This window comes from Thermobia domestica, chromosome 12, assembly GCF_964235325.1.
Source record: "Thermobia domestica chromosome 12, izTheDome1.hap1.1, whole genome shotgun sequence".
Taxonomy (NCBI): domain Eukaryota; kingdom Metazoa; phylum Arthropoda; class Insecta; order Zygentoma; family Lepismatidae; genus Thermobia; species Thermobia domestica.
Window position 1 is genome coordinate 201,377,944 of NC_137465.1, and position 26,994 is coordinate 201,404,937.

General features: G+C 37.6%; 1 protein-coding gene across 2 annotated transcripts in view; it reads right to left on the reverse strand.

The window, feature by feature from the left end:
• Window positions 1-2,633: 2,633 nt before the first annotated feature.
• Window positions 2,634-26,994, reverse strand: part of LOC145666933 (retinol dehydrogenase 12-like) — a 325,956-nt gene continuing 301,595 nt past the window's right edge. For both annotated transcript variants that reach the window (XM_081734538.1, XM_081734537.1), the window contains exons 5-8: window positions 23,975-24,154; window positions 14,345-14,463; window positions 10,371-10,460; window positions 2,634-3,295 (exon numbers count right to left, since the gene is read on the reverse strand). In XM_081734538.1, coding sequence (XP_081590664.1) covers window positions 3,170-3,295; window positions 10,371-10,460; window positions 14,345-14,463; window positions 23,975-24,154 — 515 coding nt within the window. In that variant the 3' untranslated portion in view covers window positions 2,634-3,169. The remainder of the gene's footprint in view (window positions 3,296-10,370; window positions 10,461-14,344; window positions 14,464-23,974; window positions 24,155-26,994) is intronic.

Below are 26,994 nucleotides of genomic sequence, written 5' to 3' on the forward strand. Positions count from 1 at the left end.
TTTTTAAGGAGGTATTTCTTCCCGTAATTAGACTTACAGTAGGCCCAGTGGCGTATGTACGATTTTGTTTGGGGGAGGCTTTGCTAACTTTCGGGAGAGGGGTTTTGCCTGAAAATGTGAAAATTCTGCAAGATATTTCATATACTTCACTATAGTAAGTAAGATTTTTTGGGGGGCTTAAGCCCGGAAGCCCCCTAAATACGCCACTGAGTAGGCCTATATCGCAAGAGGGGGGCTTAAGCCCGGAAGCCCCCTAAATACGCCACTGAGTAGGCCTATATCGCAAGATGCTTCTCTTCATTCTTTGATGTCATTTTGTGACATTTGTAGCCAGAACATGACCTGGTAACATCAGTATAGGATGGTCCGGAAGAGGGCGTACCCCCTTTAGTTTCAACAGTATAGTGTTAGTTATGGTAGAATATCTGTACACAGTTACCTTGAAGTCTTAAGAGTCATAAACATCGTTATGATCACCATCCATGTGGTAACAGAGCTGAATTCTGCGCCAAGTTCTCGCAGATGTTTTGCGGAGATACTCCGGAGTCACGAGGGTGAAAGCGTGTTCCACAGCTGCTCGTAATTCCTGCGTTGTGTGATATAGAGTGTTTCTTACTTGTTGCTTTATGAAACCCCAAAGAGCATTGTCTGGTGTCGTCAGATCGGGACTTCTTGGAGGCCAGGCAAAGGGAGCTGGTGAAGATGCACAGCCTCTTCCAATCCAGCGGCCAGGAAAACGTCTGATTCAGGTAATTGCGCAAGTGAAGTGCGCTTGTGCTCCATCCTGCTGTATCACAACAAATGTTACCAAAGATATGTGGGTAAACCTAAAACCGTCAGGGAACATCAATTAAGGGTACGACCACTTTCGGCCCACGCTGTAGATGCTATTGGACAATATTTATATATATAAAAAAAGCAAGCTCAATATCTATATTTTCTGGCAAATTGAAATTTAACACATGAGGTATTTTTTCATGACTCAAATTGTTTTGTAGACAGAGCTCTTGGCAATAACATCAGTCAATTTCTTTTCCACAGAGTGCCTGAATTTACTAAAAACTGATTGAGCTCGTCCCAAACTAGAGCTAACCTTTCATTGAGAAGCGTTTCTCTCATCTTCTATTTCTGAAATGATGTCGACTCAATATTACAATGTCCTTATCATTATCAGATTTTTCTTAACGTCTTGGCAGTTGTAAACGTCTTTGCTCTGCTGATTGGTTGCTAACGTTATTAGTCCTTCATAAACTAGGCATTCTTCCATCTTCCGATGCAAAAAGCCGTTCTGTTTCATAAACATGTAAATGCATTAAAAATACAAACTAGCACTGGATTTATTCCATGCTATAAGCATACATCTGAAATAAAACTTATAGAATATGCTGAATATGCTCTTAAGCATACTCTAACATTTGAAATATGCATTTGTATGCACTAATAAACTTCAAATTCAAGCTGTATTATTGTTGTTAGAAACTCCTACTAAGTTTCACAGAGATGCATATAAGCAAACAAAATATGCATTTGCATAAAAATCCGATGTCTATTTGTAACTCATAAAACCATCAAATGAGATAGATGCCACAAATTTCGTTGCAATAATACACTTCGATGTGAAATTCTTTAGAGCTCTTTAATAGGTAGCTAGAGTAACAAATCATTGTTGAGATCCACACTGATTGGAGGTTGTATGCTATGGAAAATGTACAAAGAAACAGGTTTTCCTGACAGAATATTTCATGTTTCCGTGTTACACAAGTTTTGCTTAATACAGTTTGAATCATACAGAATCGTGGAAGAACGTAGACCGTTTTTCACTAGTCAGAAGTTCCCCCTGAAGACAGACTTCGTTGCAGACAAATTAAACTGTTAGGAGAACACCTGAAGAAATGTGTGTTCCAGTCAAGGATGTTATAAAATAGGAGATTTGCTCATATGTTTCTTCATCCTATTAAATCAATGAAACCAAAAAACACCCGAGTATCGGAACGTCTGATTGGCTACTCTCTTTTCCGCCATCGTCTAATTGGATATTTTCGTTTCCACCATGATTGTTGCCTCAAAACATAGCGATTCTATTAGGCGGAGTGGGAAGTAGGAGTGGCGAAACTGTGACGTATGGCTTCAAGATTTTGTTGTAAGGGCAGATCCTTTATTTTATAAGATCCTTGGTTTCAGTTAAAAAATAATATTTCTCCTCGTGTTTTACTTGACCATTGTTACTTAATGTTGAACAGCAATGAAAAAATTAATACCAATTTCATGTAATGTTATGCTTTTACAAGGTTTAATAGGAAGTTTCTATATAATTGATTGATTGATTGATTTTGAGTTTTACGTCCCGTTCAGCAGCGAGGCTATATGAGACGTGGACCTACTGATTAACGTGGAATCCGAACCACATGAGCTCCCGCCGGGAATCGAACCCGGGTCTCCAGCGCCAAAGGCGCGTACGCTAACCGCTTAGCCATGAAGGAGCTCAGGAAGTTTCTATATAAGTAAGCATAAACGTATAATGAAATATACATCAATTTATAGGAAATTTTATGCAGAATGCAGCGGAATTTTTCGAAGACACTCGGGCAATGTCTACTTATTTTTTAATAAGGAATTCATATATCGGGTTTCATCTTCTTAACTTGACGAGAGCGTGAGATACATTATGACCAGTGGCGTATTTACGATTTTGTTTCGGGGAAGCTTTGCTAACTTTATTCCTTGAAATGTGAAAATCATGCAAGATATTTAAATTTACTTTAAAATAGTAAATAAAATTTCGGGAGGGCTTAAGTCTGGAAGCCCTCTTAAATACGCCAATGATTATTCTCGCTTCACCCTTAGGATCAAAGTAACATGATAATAACCCAGCTCGAGGTAGTTGATAACTATATTCTAAAATTCATTTGAAACGATTCAGCCATTTTCCCGAAATTTGATCACACAAAATGACATTCTCTTTCATATTATAGAAAATTAATGGACTTTGTGACCTAGCTTTAGCAATTAGGGAGAAATTAAATCTCGTTTTTGACACTACTTTCCAAAAATAGCATATTATTTGCTAAGAAAAAGTTGTGATTATATTTGTCGTTTCTGGTACCGTACATAAACAATGTATGAAATGCTGTACATAAGAATTCTTTATATAAAAGAATGCCATTGGAAGTCATTTCTTTTTATTCAGCATATTTTGTATCTTCTCTTCAGGTGCCATCTTGACTAGCTCTTCAGTCTTCAACCATAATTTGTTCCGAAATTTAACGTCATTCACAAGACTACTCACATCAGCAGGCTGCAAGGCAAAAGCAAAATAAATAAATAAATAAATAAATAAAAACAAATTTGACCGCATCAGCTTTCTCGCTCCCATTTCTTCAGTCATAAATCATACTACAATGTAGAGTTATTACTGAACTATTTATTTAAGAAGTCTGAACGAAATTTAGAGATTTTCTGGAAAACTTCTCCAAAGAAAGATCACCACAACGTTAAACAGAAACAAAATTCGACATGTTCTAAAGATATGCTACATTGACTTGATCCCTAGTCTTACGTTGCAAGCGCTGTTATGGGCTGAAGGTATTCCACTCGCTTTCTGTCGTTTAGCAACAACTGAACCGTTATTGGCTCAACGCGTGGGTGTGTGAGGGTCTGAATGTTAGTTCGCATTTTTGCCACGGCTCAAGACATTTTGGCAGCACAATAGGATAATAGTGACATGTCAGATTTTTTCTTTAAAAATATACACCCCAAACAAGAATTTTAGGAATGATCCAAAAAATGCCTCAAAAGATTGTGATCTTCACCAATCATTAGTTTTTGGATCAGGGTGTACAACATTTTTCAACTGTCCCTAAATGGAGTTTTTGTAATTTTTGGTGGAATAAGCGCATCATACCGAGTTAAGTGATAGTTTGGGTTTGACTACACTATATGTAGTTCTCCAGATATAAGGCGTACAAGAAAAATTTTGATTGAAATATTTTGGATCTTTTGACTTAAAAAGTGACTACAGCAAAAAAAAAAAAAAAAAAAAAAAAAAAAAAAAAACTTTTTGTATTTCTCGTCAAAATTAACTTACGATAGAAAGTCATATGGTTATTAAAATATTTACTGAATGTATGAAATATCTCCGTTTTAACAGTCCCGAGAGTATATATATTTCATCTCCACTATAATCTGTCTATTAAAACAGGAAATAGCTATTTTCTGCAACGATTTCCGGTTTAAGGGTCTTCACTACAGCAAAATTAACCTACCGCTAATTTTATTGTTTTTCTGTAATATCTTTAAAACAAATAAATATATTCGAAAAGCAGAAACGTAGTGAACTAGACAATACGATTTAACATGTGATACCGTTATCACAACTCATCTATCTACTTTCGATTTGCAAATGTAGATAGATTTAGCATTTTTTGCGGGTTCTGTAAATAGTAGCATACCAAAAGCAGATAGGTGAATTGTGATAAAGGTATCACATGCCAAATCGTATTGTCTAGTTCACTACGTGCCTACTTTTTGAATATTTTTATTTATTTTGAAGATATTACAGAAAAACTCTAAAATAAGCGGTAGGTTATTTCGCTCTAGTGAATGCCCTTAACGTTGACCATTGTAGATTTAAAAGAGTTAAGGATAGCGAGAAGCGGTTTCTTGTAATTAATCGTGCTAACAATGTATTTCATATTAGCATTCTTAGCATTGTATTAAAACCAAAAGGAGCAACTATAAACCATTTCCGGTTTTAACCCTAATTATGGAGTAAAAAACTTAAATGAATAGAGAGAAAAGGTTTTCTGAAATCAATTAAGCATCCAAAGAATATATTCCATCTCCATTTTAATCCCTCTACTAAAACCGGAAGTGGTAGAGGCCTACTATCACTTCCGGTTTCAGTATTGACAAAATATCATGCTATACAAACCAAACTCATTCATGAGATGTACCTTGACACTGCTTCTTGTTATTTCAATAGAATATACATGTATTTATTACATTCTTCAAGTTTCTCATTTTACGTTTTCCCGTCTGAAGCTGGCAACCATGATTTTCTGCCTCTTCTGCTTGTGACTTAGGGTGAAACAACGACACGTTTTTTCTTCATCACTCGAATTTCATAGGCTGTTACAGTAAGACGTCGATAATCCGAACGTCGAAGATCCGAAAGCGGTCACTAGAAGCTTTTTACATTTTGTCTTAACGCAAGCGATAAACAAACAATAGGATTGTCTGTTAGTGTTGTGTGAAGTCAGTGTTTTTACAAAAGCTCATTCATATGTAATTGTTTGTCATACATATTTTTATTTTTATTTTCCTTTAGGCCTATATAAGTTGTTTTAAGTGTGAGTTACAAGGACAGTGTAATTTAGTGTACGAGCAGGTTCTTCAGAAACATTTAATGTAAGTACCGTAGCCTTACGTACCAGTGACGACGCCAGAAGGGAGGCAAAGGGGGCGAGCGCCCCCCTAGTAGCTACTTCTGCGCCCCTGACTGCCACCTAGACTGCCCCCCCCCCAGACTCCTACAATCTTTAAACATTCTACATGTAGTATTTTATATCAGTATCATAACCAATCTCATTGTCAAATTCTAGTTTACTTTCCATGCATTTAGTATGTGACAGATTAGTTCTCAAGCTTTCTTCTTTGAGCGTCTGGGTATGCACGCATATTTCTGTTTTCTAATTTAGCGCCTTTTGAGGTAAATTTTAGTTACACTTCTTTCTTATGATTTTTAATTATTGTGTCTAGCAAACAATAGTAGATTTGGTCGACTTGTTTTCTTCTCATTGGATCAACTTCGATTGGAAACAAAAGAAAGGTAAAACCAGTTACGTAACTTGTTTGTATTTATCCAGGTTTGAAGTTTTCAGTTTCATATTTTGCTTTATTTAAAGGTTCTATACTTCTTTTTTCTGAAACATTATTCTCGCCTTTCAATATTCAGAGGATGTGTTTTAACAGCTTAGTTTGCGACTACCAGGGCTTATTTTTTTAAAGGGGATAAAAAGAGTTGCTTTTTCCCTTCCTGCAACTGATAATAATAAATTTATGGAATTAAATTGATTCCCAATAAAACGTATTGTCAGAGTGCTGATCTTTATGTATTGGTATATACTAGTGCTCCCTTACTTATTTTGTTTCAAAGTACTGACGTGACGTCTACCATATTGACTAGGAACTGCTGAAAAATTCGTAGCCCAGCCCAGAAGGAGGCATGTGGAATGGTGAAGTTTTACTTCTTCTACACTTCCCCCGAGAGTCAATATACTACCTTGTACAGTGCTCCAGTTTTCGCAGAAAAGTTAAAAAATCTGAAGATTTCCTCGCACTACTGTTCGTAGCACTACCCCTATTAGATCTAAAATGGCGTCCTTTCAAGTGTTATTTAGGTTTGGGAAATAAGTACACGTAATAGTTAGACGGAGCTAAATCTGCGGAATAAGAATGATGATCTAGACATTGAAATCCTAGATTATGCAATGTCAGTTGTGTTCGCAGGGGCTTGATGGACAGGTGTATTCTTCTGAAGGAACAGAATTCCTTTCTTTTCATTTTCCGCGGCGTTGAACTTTGAATTTTTCTTTCAGTTTTGGAAGTAATGTAGAGATTCCGGATTACATATCTGACCGTTGCGAAAAAAATGAAATGAAATCTTTAAGTTTTACGTCCCACGGTTATGCCGGTTAGGCTAAAGGAGACGGTGATTATGAGAGATGAGTGAAACGGTGGAATGAAGAAAGTGGGAGGAAACGGGAGAACCCCGAGAAAACCCACGAGCACGGTGTTTGTCCACCACAAAGTTCACTTGGCGGGGGCTGGGATCGAACCCGGGACCCCAAGCACCAGAGGTGAACGCTCTACCACAAACCGTTGCGGAGGTAGTCTATGAGTACGACTCCATACTTATCCCAGAAGAATGTTGCAAACAGTTTCTCAACCTACTTCTGTGTCTTGAACTTCTTGGGGAGATGAAGAAATGAGTGCTACTACTCCACTAACTATTGTTTCGATTCAGGATCATAGTGGTACAACCATATTTCATCTATGGTTACTATTCGTGAGCGAAATTGATCAGCATTACGGTCAAATTGAAAAAGACTTCTCTTAATGCCGTCACTCTTTTATTATCCTGATAGATATTTTGAGAACCCATTATGCCGAGAACTTGCGCATACCCAAGCCATTCTGAATTATGCTACCGACGATTTCCAAAGAAATGCACAGAATCTCTGACACAATTTTTGCTGAGAAGGTAAAAACAGAAAGTCGGGTGCAGCCAGACCTCAGACTATAATAAGTATATCGTGAGTTTGCTATACACTTTAAAAACTATATAAATAATAGCTTAAATTATTTTTGTCACTCAAAAACTGGGATGGCCTAGGCCCTCCGGCCCCGGGCTATATCCACCACTGGCTGAAATGCTGCAATTTTCAAGAATAATGTCACAAATTGCATCCATGATTTCGGGAAGAGTCATTGCTTTTAACCATCCTGGATGTAAAGCATAATTTGTTGAGAAATCGCCACGTTTATACGAAGCCACTTACTTCTTCAACACGGTATATAACGGAGGAGTGTCCCGTGGTGTTTCACTGATTTCCTAATTAATATACTTCGGTGACTTTTCTTGGTGGAACAAAAATATTATGAGTTAGGATCTAGATGTTCGTGAAATTATCTGTTTGGGCACACATAATCACTTCAGAGGCCTGAGAAACAATAAGGATTTCATTATTAATATGAAAATTTGTATTTGTACATGCAGAGATATGTTTTTCTAAACTACGGTTTCATTTTTCTACCTAGTACCTACACTCCTTCTGGATTGGACTACGACATTTTCAGCAGCTCCTCCTAAATCCTCTCTCTCTCTCTCTCTCTCTCTCTCTCTCTCTCTCTCTCTCTATATATATATATATATATATATATATATATATATATATATATATATATATATATATATATATATGTATATAGAGAGAGAGACGTAGCATATAGTACTAGACGAATGTGTTACTTGTAGCATATGCGAAAGTAATTCAATTTAAGTTTAGGCTTCAGAAGTTTCATTGAAAATACTTCTTGTGCAGACGTTACTTATTTGTTTGTTACAAATTTTACTTGAAATAAGTTTAATTTATAATTATTTAGGTCTAATATGAAAAAAGCAACGAAATACACAATGTAAAATAAGTCAGAGGTAATAAATATGTCGTTTTTGGTATGGCAAATAGCCGCCCCCCGAAAATGTATCTGCCCCTCCTTTGCCCCCCTAAGAACTTAAAGCTGGCGCCGTCACTGTTACGTACGGCATTGTAATTACGGTATGTACTGTATAACCCTGTATCGATAAAAGAGCATACCGTACAGTATATTTAAGCCTAAATGGTATTTTCTTGGTCGTTTTCGAAAATCCAAACTACCTGTGGTCCCAATTAGTTCGGATTTTCGACTTCCTACTGTATTTGTGCTATCCTAAGAACTCTAATTTCAATGGAGAATAAAAGAAAAAGAACAAGTCCATCTCTATGTTTCTTGTCGGGGTGAAGCAGATTCGAGAAACAATGTTTAAAAAGTGCATTGTTTTTGTCCCGTTCTTTATTTTATTTTATTTTATTTTATATATATATATAGGGGAGAGGGGGGTACATTTGAACAGGGGGTACCTTTGAACATTTAAGATAACAGGCTAGAAATAATAGCATATCTGGTGGTTTCAAAATTTTTAGTTTGGCAAAACTGCGTTGCATGACGGTCAACTGTTATCTGCAATTTTAATGTAAATGTTGATGAACAGCAGTACTTTGTTACATTTGTGGGGTGAAAAGTTGGAATTTTTGTGAAGTTTTGTAAGATTTTTGACAGAAGCCTGTGTTTTGATATTATCTGCCATTCATTGCAGAAGCAAGTACATTAATTTACTTATCCAATGTTGCCCTTTGTATTTCACAATAGCTTGTACTATCTGGGTATTATCAAATTCTGCTTGATCATGCCGGTTGGGGCAGCTTTGAACAAAAATTAGGGGGCACATTTGAACATTGTTCTACCTATGCTTTTCTGAAAGTTATAAGTACCAGCAACATGTTTGTGTTCTCAGACAATGAAGACAAATGTTCAGTACCAACTGCTGATATTGTGTGTGGACTTTCTAATTCTTGTCTGTCGTTTTCGATTACTTTTAAACTCTCGTCCGCCTCACTTGGGAGTTGAGTATAACCTTGAAGTTGAATTGGATTATAACTGTCACTATTCATCTCAGTGACCCCAAAAACTATGAATTCAACTCAATTCAGATGTGTTTCCGAAGGGAAGGCAAATTATTTAGAGCACAGAGGCGCACAATATACAAATACGGGCCTGCATATATGTTTCAGCAATTATTACTATTATTATTATTTCCTGGCCATACGCAATTGGTTAATTCTTGTGCCTTAAACTGTTAATGCTGCTTTGTTACATTAGCCTTGTTGTTCGTAAACGAATTCATCCTGAAAATAACGATTATTGTAGTAAAATAATGGTTTGTTCAAAACTGCCCCACGTATGTTCAAATCTACCCCATGCTTGTTTAAATCTACCCCCCAAGGGGGTACATTTGAACGACACCCCCTGCGCCCTTGCACAGAATGACAAGATCAAACAAACTACTCTATTTTATGGCAAATATAATGTATATTATATTTAGCTTTTGTTACAGTTCTATAAGGAAATTTACTGGGTGTTTGGAAGCAAAAACGAATATTCGAAAACAGATGTTCAAATGTACCCCCCTCTCCCCTATATATATATGTGTGTGTGTGTGTGTGTGTAATATTTGCAAAGAAAGATTTTAACGAGAACAAATCATCCTGTACTTGTAAAGTGTTAAAAGAAAAGAAAGAGAAAACAAAAATTTAATAAAATGGCTACCTTTTAACTTGAATGTAGTAGGGTGAAGTTAAGTTTACATTCAATTTGCACCATCCGATGTTGACGTACTGTCACGTTGTACTAGTCCACATTCTATTCCTTGTTTAGTTGTAGACACAACTTTATTGATTAAAAAAAAAAAAAAAGATTTATTTACGCTACAAAACAAAGCTGAGCGAACGTCAGGGAATGAAGGAGTTTAGAAGCCCCGCAGAGCTCGTTTTATTCCACTTTTTTCGGACTGATGTTTACAGATAACACGGTACATACACAGACTAGTGCGTTTCGCTTTACGCATTTTTTTGTTTAACAAGGAACATGGAATTGGAAAGTGGACTAATACCACGTGATATTACGTCACAATCAGGTGGTGCAACTTCCATGTAAATTTAACCTCAGCCGAATGTACTATTATTTATAGCAGTGTAGTCAGATAAAGTTCTTACCTCACAGTTCCAGAAGTACTTTCCAGTTACTGATTCAACCTGTTTGTCTACAGCCAAATAAATGTGGGTGACTGCTGCTTCTTTCGGAGACTAAAGATAAAAAATAAAACATGAAAAGCACGTACTTAAAATTCAAGCTTATATTCCAAAGGACAAATTACATAGATACCCAATTTATATACAAAAGCTTACAATTGTAATTCTTTAAAAATTGTTTGTGTGTTTCAAGGGCGGAGGATGTAAATCGAAAGTATATTATTTTCCATTATACAAACTTTGTTTTTAACAGACTTAAATCTGATTTAAGCTATTCTCTGAGCAAACCAATACGTTTATTATATCCCCTTCAGTGTGGATGGCGAGTTAACTCGTGTCTTCAAAACGCACCTACTGTGCGGATGGCGTATATATACGCTTTCATTTTGCTTTGGCTATTTTGTATTGCGTATGGCGAATATATTTGCCCATAGTATGAGTAATGTTATTCCCGACAATATTTAGCGAGTTTGCGCTAACCTAGGAACCCCAAGAGACTACACAGAAAAATTGGGCTTGATCTTTTGAGGCATTCCCAAATTTTGTGTAAATTAACCATATGATGATGATGATGATGATGATGATGATGATGATGATAGCCATAAATACGACAATGACAAGTTACAGTAGCTAATTAGAATCAACAAAGATCATAATGCCGAATATTTCTTTGTGATTGCTTGAGAGGTTCAAAAGTTATTAAAAGGTAAGAAATTCCAGTTCTCAAAAAACCTACACTTTTTACAGCGGTTCGCACCTGAAAATTAAGCACTGAAGGGGATATATATAGTCTAGGGGCCACCCATAGGTCCTGTTGGATCGAAAAGGTCGAGAGCAAATTATTACTGGACTTTGCCTAATGGTACTAGTGGATGATTTCTGGCTTGGTCACATGTTCTAAAAACAGTGAGTTTTTTGGTAACATGTCCGCCAAGGTCAAAGGTCGCCAAAAAATTACCTTATATCAGAAATTTAAATATATTTAAAATGGTTGAGTTTCTTTGAAAAATAGTCTTTTACAAAAGTTGTTCAGAATAAATTTTCAGCAAATTCACTATTTTAACCTTTTTGCCCAGTGGCGTAGCGTGATCAAACATTTAGGGGGCACTATTTCCTAAACCATCTTACAAATACTTGGACCATACAAATATCCATATGATAAAGAGGTAAGTAGATATTTCAGGGTGAGAAAGTTGAGGGCATGTACCGCCCTGTTCCACCTCCCACGACACCCTTGCCTAAAACCTACCTTAATCCAATAATGCACGGAAACTTTAATGCCGAGATATAACGTAAATGTGTATTTCTACATTTTATTTTATTTACGTTTACGGTATTTAGTTAAATGTAAGTCATTGTAATTACTCATAGGTTTTATTTCGTTAAGTAGAAGTAGTCTTCCTGTATTTAGCAAGACAACCTTAACAACCTTAACATTTTCTTGGGCTTGAATTCGTTTCATACTTGTAAAGTTCTCATCAACTGCATTGGTGGTTGTCTGAGTGAAAGTGGAACAAGAGAAGTGCTAACAGAAGCAGAAATATTTGGGACAAAAGTGATTGAGAGCGTACTTAGTGATATTCACTACTTTCGTGGAGTTCGAGGTTTATTTCTATTCGCAGAAGCAATTCAAATTTTACAGTGGAAACAATTCTTTCTGAAATCAGATCGCAGGAAATATATGGATGTCATTCAGTCAGTGAAATATCTTTAAGATGCATGTGAAGTTGAAGACCGAGATGCAGCAATACGTTCGCATATTGAAGTGTTCAACGTTATGCAACTCACGATCGGTGATTTCAATTCCTTTATGGAAGGCGGATGTAATAAGTCAAAAACATTCCGTTATTGGAATACATGCATCAGTGTTGTGTTTCCAGTCTTAAGAGATATGATTCGAATTCGAGTGACAGAGAGGGCAATTGGAAGCTTCATCTGTCTATTCTCCGACAGACCCTTCCACTGTTTTTTGCACTCGGAAAAATTAATTATTCTAGATGGGGTTCAGCTTGAAGCTTCAAGAAACACACAAAAACATCCATGAAAGGTCACTTTGTTGTTCAACAAACAGATCAAAACTTTAGTGGAGTTGAAATGAACCAGATACTTTACAAACTATACACCAAACCTGCAAAAGGTCCAAGAGGAATCATTGGGATCACAAGACGGAAGGAAGCTGTTTCATAACACGATTTAATTCTATATGAAAAGACCAGCATCAAACACTTCCATCCGCAGGTTCTAGGATGTGCAGATTTCAGAATGTGTAGGTTCCAGGAAAATGACCAGTACACACCTCACCACGAATTCCCATTAAGTGTCACGCAATCAGATGCCGATTTTGTGAAAAAAATGTGAATTTTATCTGTGAAAGACAGAACACGTTTGATTTAAATTATTGAAGTTTAGCAAATCTAACAACTGGGAAACATTATACGGGAACCGATGAGAACTTCAATCTGACGTGCATGAGCAATGGTGATAGAGAATACCTTAAATTTCGCGACGACAGATTTATTAAAAAAAAGACAGTAAGTTGTTCAGTCCTCTGGCGCGAATAGAAAACCGAAGACTCAACAAGAAAACAAAAAATTTGACATAAGGGAAACATTTGAAAGCATGAGGATTATTGACATAGCTACAGAGAGACAATACCCACTCAATCGCTTATTGTGCTATGAAATAACTTCATTCGTTCTTCCTAATAAAAGACTGTTTCCTGTCCAAATTAAACAAATCTGAAATGATACAGGAACTGGAAAAAAAGAATCCTCGAGTTTTAGGAACGACACTAGGTTTTAATTAATAAAAACAAATTTCTTCTTTGTGAATTACTGCATATAAACTTTATCCTCATCCTGTCTTTAGAAATTTCTTCTTTCGTTAATTGTAACTAAAGATTTCTTTCATTCTGTGTGTTATGGTAAATTCTGCTTTACTTATATCTACAACGCTATTGCTTGATCCTATATTGAATTGTTTTCAACTTTAGTTCTGACAATTCCACATGTGGGAAGTGTATTTACCAGAGTTCCTTTGCTATATTTCACCATCAAGAAGACGACACATCGATTTTGGGAGGATGTGTCTTTCCACTGTCCAGGTAACAGTCTTGACTCCCGAATTCCATCTTCAAGGATGATATGTGGCCGTATTCTGCCACATGCCAAGAACTGCAACTTCGTGTTCGTTTTTGATTTGGACCAAGTCACCTACGGCACCTCTAGTAAAGCTGATGCCTGATATTGGAATCCTCCGTGGTGTGCCAGTATGGACCCGACTCACGTCTTTCTGCCTGCTCCATCATCATACTGTACATCGCAACTCAAGCCAATCAAAATTGTTTGAATTCTTTTCGATAGGGTGTTTTATTTCAATTTTGAGGGAGAGAAGAGTGCATTTCGTAGATGATAGGAGTTATTTCAATTAACGATATTTAGACCTGTGTGTGTGAAAATTTGGACTTAAATTATATCGAACATGGATTGAGTGGGTGACATAAGGACAGTTACAGATTAGTTACAATTTTCCTATAACCTGTTATACCTGAAATAGCTGCTGCCAATTTTGTAGAAGGGAATGTGTTGAGTTTCATTTGTCTATTATTAGATGAACTTTTGATATTTACTTCTATTAATATCTGTTTGTTTACTTTTAGGATTACGGTCTGTTATTATGTATAGCTCTAAAGTTGTAGATACCCTTATTGTATGAGCTTAATTAGTCTTGTACGTTACTCTGCTCCTTTGTCTCCACCGTATCCTAATGCATGTCCCTCACGTTACAATAAATTAGTAAGAGACGACCATTATAGTACCGAACTAGGTCGACATAACTTAATTTTAATGTGTCACTCGATTCTCTGTACTTGAGGTATAAAAGTATTAGCAAGCAATATATAATAGAAACAGCTATAAAAGCTCATATTTTTAGCTTACCTTTAAAAATGGAACAAGTAGTAGTGAAGACATCCGTATGTCCAAAGATCCTCGTAAAACATTTTTTACCACTATATCCGTTTTCACAGCACCCGGATGCAACGCATTGACAGTTACTCCTGAAAAAAGGGCATATATATATATATAATAGTAATATACTAGTTTGTAAATATTGCAAACCTAGGATGGAAACGTGCGAGCAAAATTAAGATTTTACTGCAGAGTCGCTACATAATTTTTACAGTTGCACATTACATCTAGCGTTGACAAATCATCCACATGATATGATCAGAGTGCCTGCACTTCGTGGCTCGAATCCAGCAGACATTAGATATGTTTCTACGGAATTACCTGCTGCTCGTGTATAAGTCCACAAGACATAGGCACGGTATGCTTGAAGACCATCACGAACAATGAGCCGACCAATCATATCTCACATAACTTCCATGGGTAAGATTTCAGGCAACCGTGCAGGCCAGATAAATTGCGGTATCTGTTGATTCTTGAATGAGATTTGCACGTTTGAGGGAGATGTGACGTGCAAATGTGACGTGCTGTTTAGTGATGTGAAATGTCTCTGTTCGGCTCGTCCAACTGAGCCAACAGTTCAAGCCGGCTCGATTGGAATGAGCCATTGGCTCGGCTCAGGTAAGCCATCTGCGCGAACAGGCTCGGTTGAGATGAGCCAACGACTCGGTTCAGCTCAGGTGAGCTATCATCACGGTTAGGCTTGTCTCAGGTAAGCGATTGGCTCGGTTCCGCTCGGCTCAGGTAAGCCATCGGCTGGAGCCGGCTCGGATGGAGTGAGCAATCGGTTCGGTTCGGTTCGGTCCAACTGAGCCGAGGGCTCGAGTGAGCTCGATTGGATGACCTGTTAGCTCTGCTCCCTTCTCGGTTCGTTTCGGTGGTGACTGAGTAGTGAATCGAGCCGATGACAACACTCAAGCAGAAGTTGATACTCTTAAATATTACGTAGCAAAACAAATATTTACACTAAACTTGCGAAATAAGTAATGTGAACAAATAATTTACCTATAGAAAAGTCTAATAAAGGAAGCCCGGCATAAATTTCACTCAGGGATTGTTAGGGGCACGCTTGGAGTGAATCTGCGTGAATTCTGATTTTGATTGGAATTCAACATGGTGAATTACCACAAAACTACAAATATTTATCCCAGAAATATAACTTTGCTATTTTTTTTTTGTAGAACAGTGTAATTAAACTACATTAAACAAAAAATCACATTTTTGTACCCAATTACGGTATGTGAGTGAATAACGTACAAGTGAGAAAAATACAATTAAGTTTAAGATGATAGCTTCCTTATTGTTTCTTTTCTCTACACAGTTTTCTGTTTTCCCTCGCTACATTTGCTGTGGATAGTATATTTTTTAACATTGACCAAAGTACTTTTATTTTACCAAAGATAATTTGTAGTTTTAGCTTTAGTCGGGGTAACAAGTAGTTTCAGTAAGTGTTTGTACTGACACGTTAGTATTGACATTCTCTGCCATCCAAGATGGAGGGTAACTTTTTTATTTCTACACTTCGTTTCCTCCTGACATACCCGTTTCAATATCATTTCTGTGTAGTGATATATTATACTGGTAAATAAAAGTACATGCATTGTAAGACGCAATGAAATGTTAACACTGGTGGGAAACGAGAAAGAACTAATTGATAAAAATGAAACCGGCTTGGCTCAAGCCCTGAGCCACTGGCTCGGTTCAACTGAGCCAACAGAGTTCGAGCCGGTATGATTCGAATGAGCGATTGGCTCGGTTTGGCTCAGCTCAGGTGAGCCGTTGGCTCGAGCCGGCTCGGGTGAGATAAACAATGGGATCGGTTCGGTTCGGCTCAACTGAGCCGATGGCAAGAGCCGGCGCGGTTCCGAAGAGCCATCGGCTCGGTTCGGCTCGGCTAGGTTGGAATGAGTCATCAGCTCGGTTCGGCCCAACTGAGCCGAAGGCTCGAGCCGGCTCGGTTGCGTGAGCTGTTTTCTTGGCTCGGTGGTGACTCAACCGTGAGCTGAGCCGTTCGACCCGTTTACAACACTACTGCTGTTAAACTCTTGAATTACATCATCCAGTGTTGTTAACGAATCGTATGTCGTTGACCTTTAGAACCTGGTGTTGTTGTCAGTTAATAGCACCCGTGTTTGTACTCTATCAATACTTGTTTTTGACAGTGGAAGCTCGTATTTGGCATTGAAAACGATAGGTTATAAGTGGCAATCACTGTAGCTGAAGATACTGTTGGAATCGTCCGCCTGCTGCTCGTGACGTGAGCTAAAATGTTCATGTTCCCGTTGTAGTCTAGGGCATAATTCTGGATTAATGGAAAATGAGTACAAAATCACTCATGTCCCCTCTGTCGCATGCATGAAACGTCATTGAACCGTCGACGCAGACGACTCCATGCCTATTACCATACTCCAGCGTCGACCATACCGACAAGATATCTGTCTTCCTGTGATGTAGTCACATTGACAATCCACTGCTTCATCGTCACTACATACGGTTCTCTTCTGTCCATTGTTTCCAGATGTACACCATTCTTGTGCCAACTTAACCATGTACGTGCACCAATTTTGTAGCACGAGAAGCCACGTTAGCGATAACCAACCAATTTCGCTCAGTTCAAAGAGAGTCGTAGATATGTAATCCGTCGTATGTATCTAAATTGCGACATAGAGTGATGTTTGCTCAGAGATTTGTATTTTGTCTTTTCATATTCAACAGTCTGAGTGAAGTATGGAACTTCATGTAGCAATGTTGTTTCGATCCCACGCATGCGTAATCTCAGTGGAATCGCAGTCGTGCGTACGTCATAATCTGCCGCACAAATTCTATGAGTTTGCACGCATTCTCTACATCCCTTCTTGGTATCACAACTTTCACGAACACCATTGGACAACTAATAAATTGTTCAACATTAAGGAATATGGACATAACTTATAACGTGAAATCAGTTTCCATAACGTAAGTCAAAAATAGTTTCGGTCCACAGACCCCGAACGCCTCCTTAAGTTATAGGGCTTATTGTTTATTTGTGCGGAAGGAGGACACAGACTTGATTTTACAGCTATTGATCAAAGAAATATTGTCGGGTTTCACGTGAAACAAAGGTTGCTATTCTAAGATTAAATTTTCGTTGTGCAAGGGCTTTTTTCAACTATAGCATCTCATGTCCCTCGATTTTGAAGGGATAGTGGAGAGGGAATCCGGACCCTGTCCGAAGTTAGCTTGAACTGGCGTATTCGTATTAAAAGCCCCAATGATTTTAGATTGGATTGGTCAAATTTGAATGAGCCTCCCTAAGAAATCTGCACCAGTGTTGTATCTCCTGTCGTGATTTCACTTTCAGAAACTTTTCTTGGAGTAAAAGAACATCTAAAATATACGAATCATAAATAACAAATTGAATTGGAATGGAAACATTCACACTTTAACAAACAAATGCACGAGATATGAAAACGAAATTGCGCAAGTTAAACTTTTTAGTTGACTCTGTAGCTAAAGAAGAGGGATGGAAAGATTATGTGAAGGCGATAGAAAACCATATTCATTCTAATGCCTCAGGATTATGAGGCGCAGGTTAAAGGAGGTAGAAAAGAAAGGTTGCGGGAAAACAGGATAATCCAGGGGAAACATACGAACAAGACATTGTTTGTGTGTTCCCTTTTGCAGCAGGGCAGGGCGCGCTTTCAATTCACTAATGGGTGATATTTTTGGCGTAGCAGACTATATTCGATCGAACTGTTCACAATAAGTGCTAGCATTGATAGTATGATCGTTAGGAGTGTACTAAAAAGTGAATTGACCCTCGTAGTTTCACCATACATAAGACTTTATGCCCAAAGCGGTTCTGTTTGACGACCGGTCCTCGAAGTTAGCCCTCTTGTCCAACCATTGTTTTTGCACATTCAGATTTCAGGAAACATCCTCTTTTAGTTGATATTTAGTTGCACAAATATCACCTCCCTCTTAAAATACGGAATTTCCATGTTACCAGATCCTATCGTATGACCACAACCCGACAGAGACCAACCTGCTCGAAGAACTTCAGGCGAACCCGGGAGGGCTTGCACCTTCGCCTTGTCTATCTCTAGCCACCCAAAAGTGTCCAGAGGTACATTTGAAGAAGTAGATATTTTCCATTTCAAAATACATTTGGCAACACTACATGCACCTAAAGTAAGAGCTGCAGAAGATACTGAAAGAGAGGTGACGTATTGCTTGTAGACTTCTGTATTTGCCTTCAGGCTAGGCTATATAAACGAGCAGTGTGTGCCTTTTGTATCCTTTTTGTATCCACACTCGAGTGGTGTTGCCAAGGGTAGATTTACTATTTTCAGCAGATATACTTAAGCCAAATGAAAATATCTATTTCTTCGAGTGTACGAAGCATGCTGCCTCGTCGTGAGCTGGTGAGAGCTCATGGACCAAAGGGAGGCTTCCCATTTGGGAGGCATCCTGAAGGTTTCCACTTACTCGGTAGGGTTCAATAGATTGTTAATGATCTATATATTTCATTTTGCAGAAGAGATACACTGTACATTACCGAAATCAATGGTTAATGTATGCCATATGTATCAGACAGATATTACCATTTGGGAGGCATCAATGGCTCTCCCTCAGTGGGCGCGGCAATAATCATCTCTCCAAAGTCCGTTGTGATGTAGGTACCACGTACAATTCTGAGTCCAATGGTCCGTATCAATTACCTCTTTTGCAATGCATCACCTTCTTTCCCCCGACAGGAGATCAATGTCCATTACTATGCTAAACTACACTGTATGGAAAATCAGCGCCTTTGCACGATGTTTTAATTGTTCCCATTGGCGTCTTTTAACATTACAATGTATCACGAAAGCCTTACCTTGGAAATGGCAGCCAATCTGGGAACTCTCCTTGTTTCTCAACACAGGGTTAATTTCTGCCTAGACAGTACAGTATAGTGTACACACAGGGGGAAATAATTTTCATTCTGGAAGAGTACCAAAAGAATTTATTTATGAAATCACCGCGACACGCTATGCAGATGCAAATCCCCAGAAAGGCATCTCCAGATAAATCAACCATTAAATGTTTGTACGATAAATTCAAGAAAACATGGAGCATGTCAGATGCACTCCGAAGTAGCAGACCGACAATTCTGACAGAGGACAAATTGACAGATACAGTGAAATCTCTGAATAAAGGACACCAACGGGACATGAATTTTTGTCCGCTATTGAGAGGTGTCCGTTACAGAGAGCTTACAGAAATTTAATTCCTCACAATGGTAATTGTATGCAGTAATATATAGTAAATGCATTATGTATGAGAGTAGATACGTAAAATTCAATATGAAAATACTCTATTTAGTACTATTTGAATTACTGGGAGGGATGAAGGAGAAATTCATTTCTGTTAAATATTATTATTACTGGAGAATGTGTTAATATATTCGTTCTTTGGCGGAATGGACGAAAAGGCAAGTTATTGGAAGCACATATGTTTGTTGACCCAGTCCTAATCACAAAGAATATCCTCTTAGTAAAAGTGAAAAGGAAGCCGGGAAAACCCCAAACCCAGACTTGTTTCAGTATCATACGTAAAAGAAAAATGTTGCTTTTCCAAAAAAGTAAGAGAGGAGACATTGTTCGTTGAAAATATTATTGTAAAACAAACAATATTTTGTTATTTAAGAAATTGTCGGGAAAGATGCAAGGCCCAGATGAAAAAGGACTAAATTTGTCAGGGAAGGGAAGATCTTTTGCATGGAATTCTTGGCCTTACGACTGACGCTGCATGAGTGTTATTACTTATTGAAGTTTTTCTAGGATTTCCATCAGAAAACAGTTTATTGCGGGCATAAACAAAGAAGAATTTCAAGTTCAGCTTGAAGCTGTTCTGTTTGATGGTTCACCAGGTCTAGACTCATGATAGATACACTTGTGGGGAAAAGACTTTTCTGTCTCCTGTAATATATCGCAGAACCGAGAAAAATTCCTGTCCGTTATAAAGAGGTTATTGAAACGTTTGGGAGGAAAAAGGACTGTCCGCGTCCGTATCTGAGAGTGTCCTTTAAAGAGAGGGTTTTGTTCCGTAAGATAACATATAATTTTGCCGGGACAAAAAACTCTGTCCGTATTATAGAGGTGTCCGTTAAGGGAGGTTTCACTGTATATCAGTGCTGCAATGAAGAACAAATCTCTGGTTTTGAAAGCAAATCGAGTGTGTGAGAGAAGCGACATTTGTTGATTGGTTTTTAGAGTACCTTTCAGCTATATGAGACGTGGACCTACTGCTTAACGTGGGACCCGAACCATATGAGCTCCAGCTAGGAATTGAATCCTGGGAGAAGCGACATATTTGATCAATATATATTTCGGAGTGATTGTATAATCGATCTTGACTGGTTGATTAGGGAAAGTGAATATATGTAGAAACAAGAGGGATAAAATTATTTGTTTTGCTGTTGATACGCTGTTATTGTGAGATTAGAATCTAAAATCAACCTGAAGGAAATCTGTGCATGAAAGTAAGAACGAAAAATTTGAATTGAATGCTGAATGGAAACAAGACGGTTGTGTTTACTATGAAAAGTGGAGTGGAACATTCTTCAGGATATATTATTAGTAATGTTCTGAATTATTATTGGGAAGTGAGTGGATATGAATGAAGGAAGAAGCCTTCAGTATTTTTTTTTTTGTATGAAGTACTTTAGGTCTATTGGATAGGGAGGAGACATGGAGGAAGAGACAAAAGACGCTTAGGGACTTTTAAATGTGAATATGAAGAAGCATTGTGAAAGTAAGCGGAGTGAAACAGGAAAAGAAAGAGGAAGTTTTAGAAATAGTAGGGAAGAGAAACTAATATTGCAGATAATTAAAAGAGAAAAACTAAGTGTGTAGAACATTGTGGAGGAAATTTTATTCTGATGGACGTGATCATGGTGGAAAGACTACAAGGTGGATGCAATGCAATGCTACATTCTTGTCGCTCTGGCGCATGACGTCATTTTGGTCGCAGACGTGGCCAGCGAGAGTCAGATGAACTTTTAACGCGCTTGTTCGCTGATATCTTACACGCAAACTTCTCTTCTATTTATAGTGATCTTCAACGAAGTAAAAAGTTTAGTACAAACAATAATTATATGAACGTAATAATCAATGCTTAAGCTAAGTGAATTCAAAGGAAGATATTTACAATAGCAAAAGAAATAGCAATATCAGTTCATAAATTTATTAAACAACTTTGAAGCTTGAACAAGCCAATATTACTCACTACATTTTCTGCTTTTTCTTTCTTTTCTTTCTTTTCTTTTTTAAACATCTGAAGTAATACACTCGAGTATTTATAGGCTTGTTCGTTATGCATTATGTCGTTATGCAATCTATAACACAGTGTGTCGTTAATGCATTTCATTATTATATATTTATGTATGCACAAGAATATTTTTGTAACACATTGATCGGTTTCGATTTACCATTATTATTATTTTGCTTGAAAGGGAGATGGATCTTTACTAATGACCCCATATAAATTTTGAGAATATATCAAGGAAGAATTCATGGTTTTCGTAAACAGAAATGCACATACGTATATTTTCGTTATGCTTGGACAGTTTTTTTTAAGAGGTTGCTCCCACGTAAGTTTCGTCAGAATCTCAGGGGAGGTTAAAAACTTTATTGAGCAGGGACGCACGTATTTAATATTTTAAACATCGTTTTTATTTTTGATTTATACAAAAAATCATCTTATCTTGAATTCGCTGATCTCTTATTTATAGAATTTGTATTTAAACAAAAGGTTTGGTGAAACTGACAGTTCTCTAAATATTAGTGTCAAAATTTACGCCATAACAAACTGTATTATTAAACATTTGTACGAAATAAAACGTTACATCTATTGTGTTCTAAAAATATATAGAAATAAATATGTATATACAAAGCACCTCAAACAAAGAAATTGCAGCTTGACTATTTCAAGCAATAAACAAAGTACTAGGCGTAGGTGATGACGATGCAGGGGTTACAGCTAGACTATAAAACATATAAACCATAAAATTACATAGTTTTCTTAATTTTCTTGATAAGTTTTCTCTTTTCTGTCCCGTGAACTAAAGAAGACAAAAGATAAATGCAAGTGAACGATTATGTGGAATTTGGTTAAATGAGAATGCGGGAATACCCCGAGAAACTCACGGACACGATGTTGTCCACCACAAACTCACTTGACCGAGAAGCGGACCAGTACCCCTTGCACCAGAGATGAGCCTTCTGCCACTGAGCCACCGTGCTTCCTTGATTGGTTGAGAATCTACCATATTTTTAAATTTACTGCAGTAATTCTTATTTTTTTAATTCTGGGGGGGGGGATAAATATGTATATGTAATTATCCAAAGTTATGATTAAAATGAAAAAATTCAAAATCTGAGTGTAAAAATGTCCCGACAATGTCGCCCTGACATGGCAGATGGATACTTTATTCTCTTGATCTAATACATTGTTATATAACTTTGTAACCGTTAATCGTTATTACGAACCTTCCATTCGTTAGTTAATTTGAAGTGCAACGTCCCGTTTTAGCACCGAGACTACAGGGAATGCAGACCTCCAGAATGAAATGGGACCTGAACTACTTTAACGCGTTCAATTCTCTCCATTTGCGTAACTCGAAGGAGGTAAGCCTCCTAGATCATCGTGTCTCCCTTCTCGAGTTACATGCCTGCCTCTATGGGGAAAATTTTGTCTCGATATCTTATATAGAAGGAAATGATGATAGAAATGATAACCTCTGTCGGTTCCCCTCCCTCATGATTTCGAATCCGGGTCTTGCCTCAAAGTTCGTCTTTTTAAATCGTACTATTGGATTTTTGTATGCAGAATCAACACAAGCTACTGTAGCCCTATATACTATTATTACATACTATTAATACTAAAAAGAAACTACATAATGAAATCGCATTTTTATAATTTCATTTAACATTGCATTTATTTAATACTTTTATGTAAAACTTACCATATTTTAGGTTTATTTTGTCCTGTCGCCTGCAAGCTAAAATCCATTTCTGGAGACATTCCCCCTCTTTTTGAGGAAATCTAAAGTATTTTATATTAGTTCCCTTAGTTTTTCTGTAATAATTACTACAGCCGTACACTGCACAGTTAGGCATTCTCGATATCATTTAAAAGAACAAAGAATTTCCACTTTTCACTTAAGCCGCGCCTTTTCCCGTTGTCTCTTGCAAACCAGATGACGTCACAGCCACGACAGTGCTCCAGGCGACATGCGCATGCAACCACCTTGTAGTCTTTCCACCATGGACGTGATAAGGTATGATGATAGGAAAATATGGGGAAAGAAGAGAAGGACTAATTTGATTAATTACTTTAAGGGATGTCAAGTTCTACGTGAAGACAATGAAGTTACCTGTTACTCACTCACCTGCCCCTTCCAATTTCTTATCCACGTAGATGTGAAGGTAAGAAAAAGCTTAGAATAAGAATAGCAGTAGTAGCGGTGACAAATAATAAGTTGTTCAGATAATTCCAGGCTGGAAGTGCGTGGAACTTTGAAGATACATTGATTGGTAGCAGTTTAAGGTACGTACATTGACTTAAAACATCAATCCTCACCTGTTCCTTCCAATTTTTTGGCCAGATCGATGGTGAACATAAGAAGGAAGAGCTTGGAATAAGGATAGGAGTAGTAACGGTGGTAAGAGTTTAGTTGTTCCAGATTATTCCAGACTGGAAACTCGTGCAACTGTGAAGACACATTGATGACTCTGCTAGGAGACGACTTCATAAGTAAACCTGTTGTGAAAAAGGATACGTATTATTTAGAAGATTATATATACACAGGGTGTTTCAAAACAACACCGACAACGTTTGGGAGATGATACCTGACACCAAGATAAGATGAAAAGTATAGACCAACCTGGGTGCGCAAGTGCTTCCTTTCGGAGTTCCTTCCTTCCGCAACAATTTTTATAAAGGCAGTTCGGCTACGGGCATATAATTTGAAGCACTGCAACTACCTCTATAAAAGTTGTTGCGGAAATGCCGCAGGATTCTGAAACATGGATATTTGGACAGGACACATAGTTCCTAAATAGTCTTGACCCGACTACGATAGGTTCCATAGTTTTGGAGCTATGAACCTTTAAAATCCATTTTTCATGTTTTCGGCAGTCTATAACTCCGAAAGAAAGCATTTGTGCACCCAGGTTGGTCTATACTTTTTGTCTTATCTTGGTGTCAGGAATCACCTCCCAAACGTTGTCGATGTTGTTTTGAATATACATAATCAGGGACGTAACTGCAGGGTGGCTGGACTGGCAAAATGTTAGGGAACCACAAGACGAAGGACTCCACCCGTGACCCCATGCCTTTATTTACTTAGTTTTTCTATATTTCTTCAAGAAAGTGTTCTTAATATTAAGAAAGTAAACACATGGTATGAACATCTAAAAGTATTGTAATAAGTACAATTTTTAAATCTCATTACCGAAACGAAAATGGAAGATTTCAGTTGTATGCATAGACAAGTCATAATAAAGCAGTAGTAAGCGTTTTTTGGGCACAATAACAAGCGTAACATACCAGTTCTTGTGTAAAACTCGGCATTCAAAAACTCTTTGTAAGATAATTCTGTACATGACATACAACTCTTTGTAAGTCAGATGAAAAAATGAAACTGAAGCACTGAAAAAGGCATGTCGAGATTTATGATCTTGTTTTCTTAGTGGTTTTCAAATGCAAAATATTGTAGACAATGAACGTTATGCCCAACACAAGTCAATCGAAAAATATGGATTTATCATAAAGAGTATTTTTTTTAAATGTTATAACGACCTGAGAAGTTATCGAAGTAAATTTGAAGATCTAAAGAAAAAGATAAACATAATAGGGAAGAGGTGGCACGTTCAGCCTGAATTTCTTCATACTCGACATCGGAATACGTCGTCGCCAGGATAAAATTCCTTAGAAGAACGATTAAGGGATCCTGAAAGCTTTTGTATAAACGTGTCTTTTGGGTGCTAGATGTTATGGCAAACCGAATCACTGGCTCAAATCCCGAGGGGATGAGAGAGACATGTCCCCTCCAATCTTGGAACTGGAGGGTACTGTCCCCCCAATAATCCGATTTGAAATATGTTTTTGGGGAAAATGTGATGATTTGTGTGCGATTGCTACAAAGGAAAGTGAGATGAAATTGATATCCTCGCAGAAAAAGCCTCAAATCTGCCCGCCTCCCAATGTTGAAGACAACCCTGCTCCCCTGATCCTCTACAGCATTATTTTTCAACTTCACAATTATTTTGAGCATCGCTTAACACACACACACACACACAAAGAAGGAAACGGTCTTACTCGTTCTTCCCCCGACCCTCAATGTTGAAGACAGATTGCGCCGCTCAACCGAATACGATAGTTTGGTCGAATACGATAGTCATCTCGATAGTTTGAGTGATGTGATATGAAACTTTAGTATCCTGGAACCTAAATCACTGCAAAATCAAAATTACGCTGATCTTCTACATAAAGCTGATGCGTTCGCAGAAAAATACAGCAAATAACTTCCTCAGCAGTTTAGCCAGAAATTTTAACCGCGAGGCCAGTACTTAGTAATACGGTTTCTAAAGTATAACAATTACCTTATTGAACTAGTTTCTCTACTTATAGTGGAAAATCACTTCGTTTTACCCCGTTTTCCAGAAGTCTGTGCAGCTTTGTAGTTTCTGTCCATTTCTATGACAACTGTGTGTGCGGAGAGTTTATTTTCCAAACTTAACGATAAAAGAACTATGTGCGGAGCAGTTTTGCCAGGACGGAAGAGGGAGAAAGATTGTGCGCCGACATACGAATTTCACGTTTTCTATTAGTGTACTAGCGTACAAGGGCGCCGATTTTTCTGTAACTTTGGAAGGAAGCATTCAGATGCAGAAGGCATATATGAGGATTTTAAGATAAACTGAAGTCAAATTATGCCAAATATTGTATTTAGTATATTCATAAATACAATGTGGGGAACCCACATGAGCTTTGGGGAGAAAGGGTCCCTCCACCGCCACCCTGGATCGGCGTCCTTACTAGCATATAATTTACTAAAAAGCATAGGTTTCTGAAACTCTTGCTCCTTTTCGTTCCTCAAATGACGTCCCTTCTGAGAAGCACTATGAGTCAAGAAAGACCGACACTTCTTTCCAACGATCAATCGTTGGCTAGGAAGCTGGATTTCGAAGAAGCATTTGTCGAAGTCAAACAAAGCAAAAAGGTAGAAGTTTTAAAGTATAAAAGTCACATAAATTATATTTAGAGTTCTGTATTACCAGTATGCGGAGTATAAAAAAAAATCAATTATTACAAAATTTGCTCCAATTGTTACCTTTGGAAAGCAGAAGAGGGATCGACAGCCAATATTTGCCAGCTCCTGCCAGCATCTAGTTATGCCCCTGTATATAATACCATACTATACTATACTACATGTATATAGTTACTATACTTAGAAACGCATTCATAAAGTGGACCATTTATTTTGAAATGCCTTTGACCTTTAAAAAAAAATACGAGGGAAATATCGATAGAGTGCCATTGTTTGACCTTTTGTGCAATACGACCAGATTTTTAGTGTTGCCAACGCAACGTAAAGG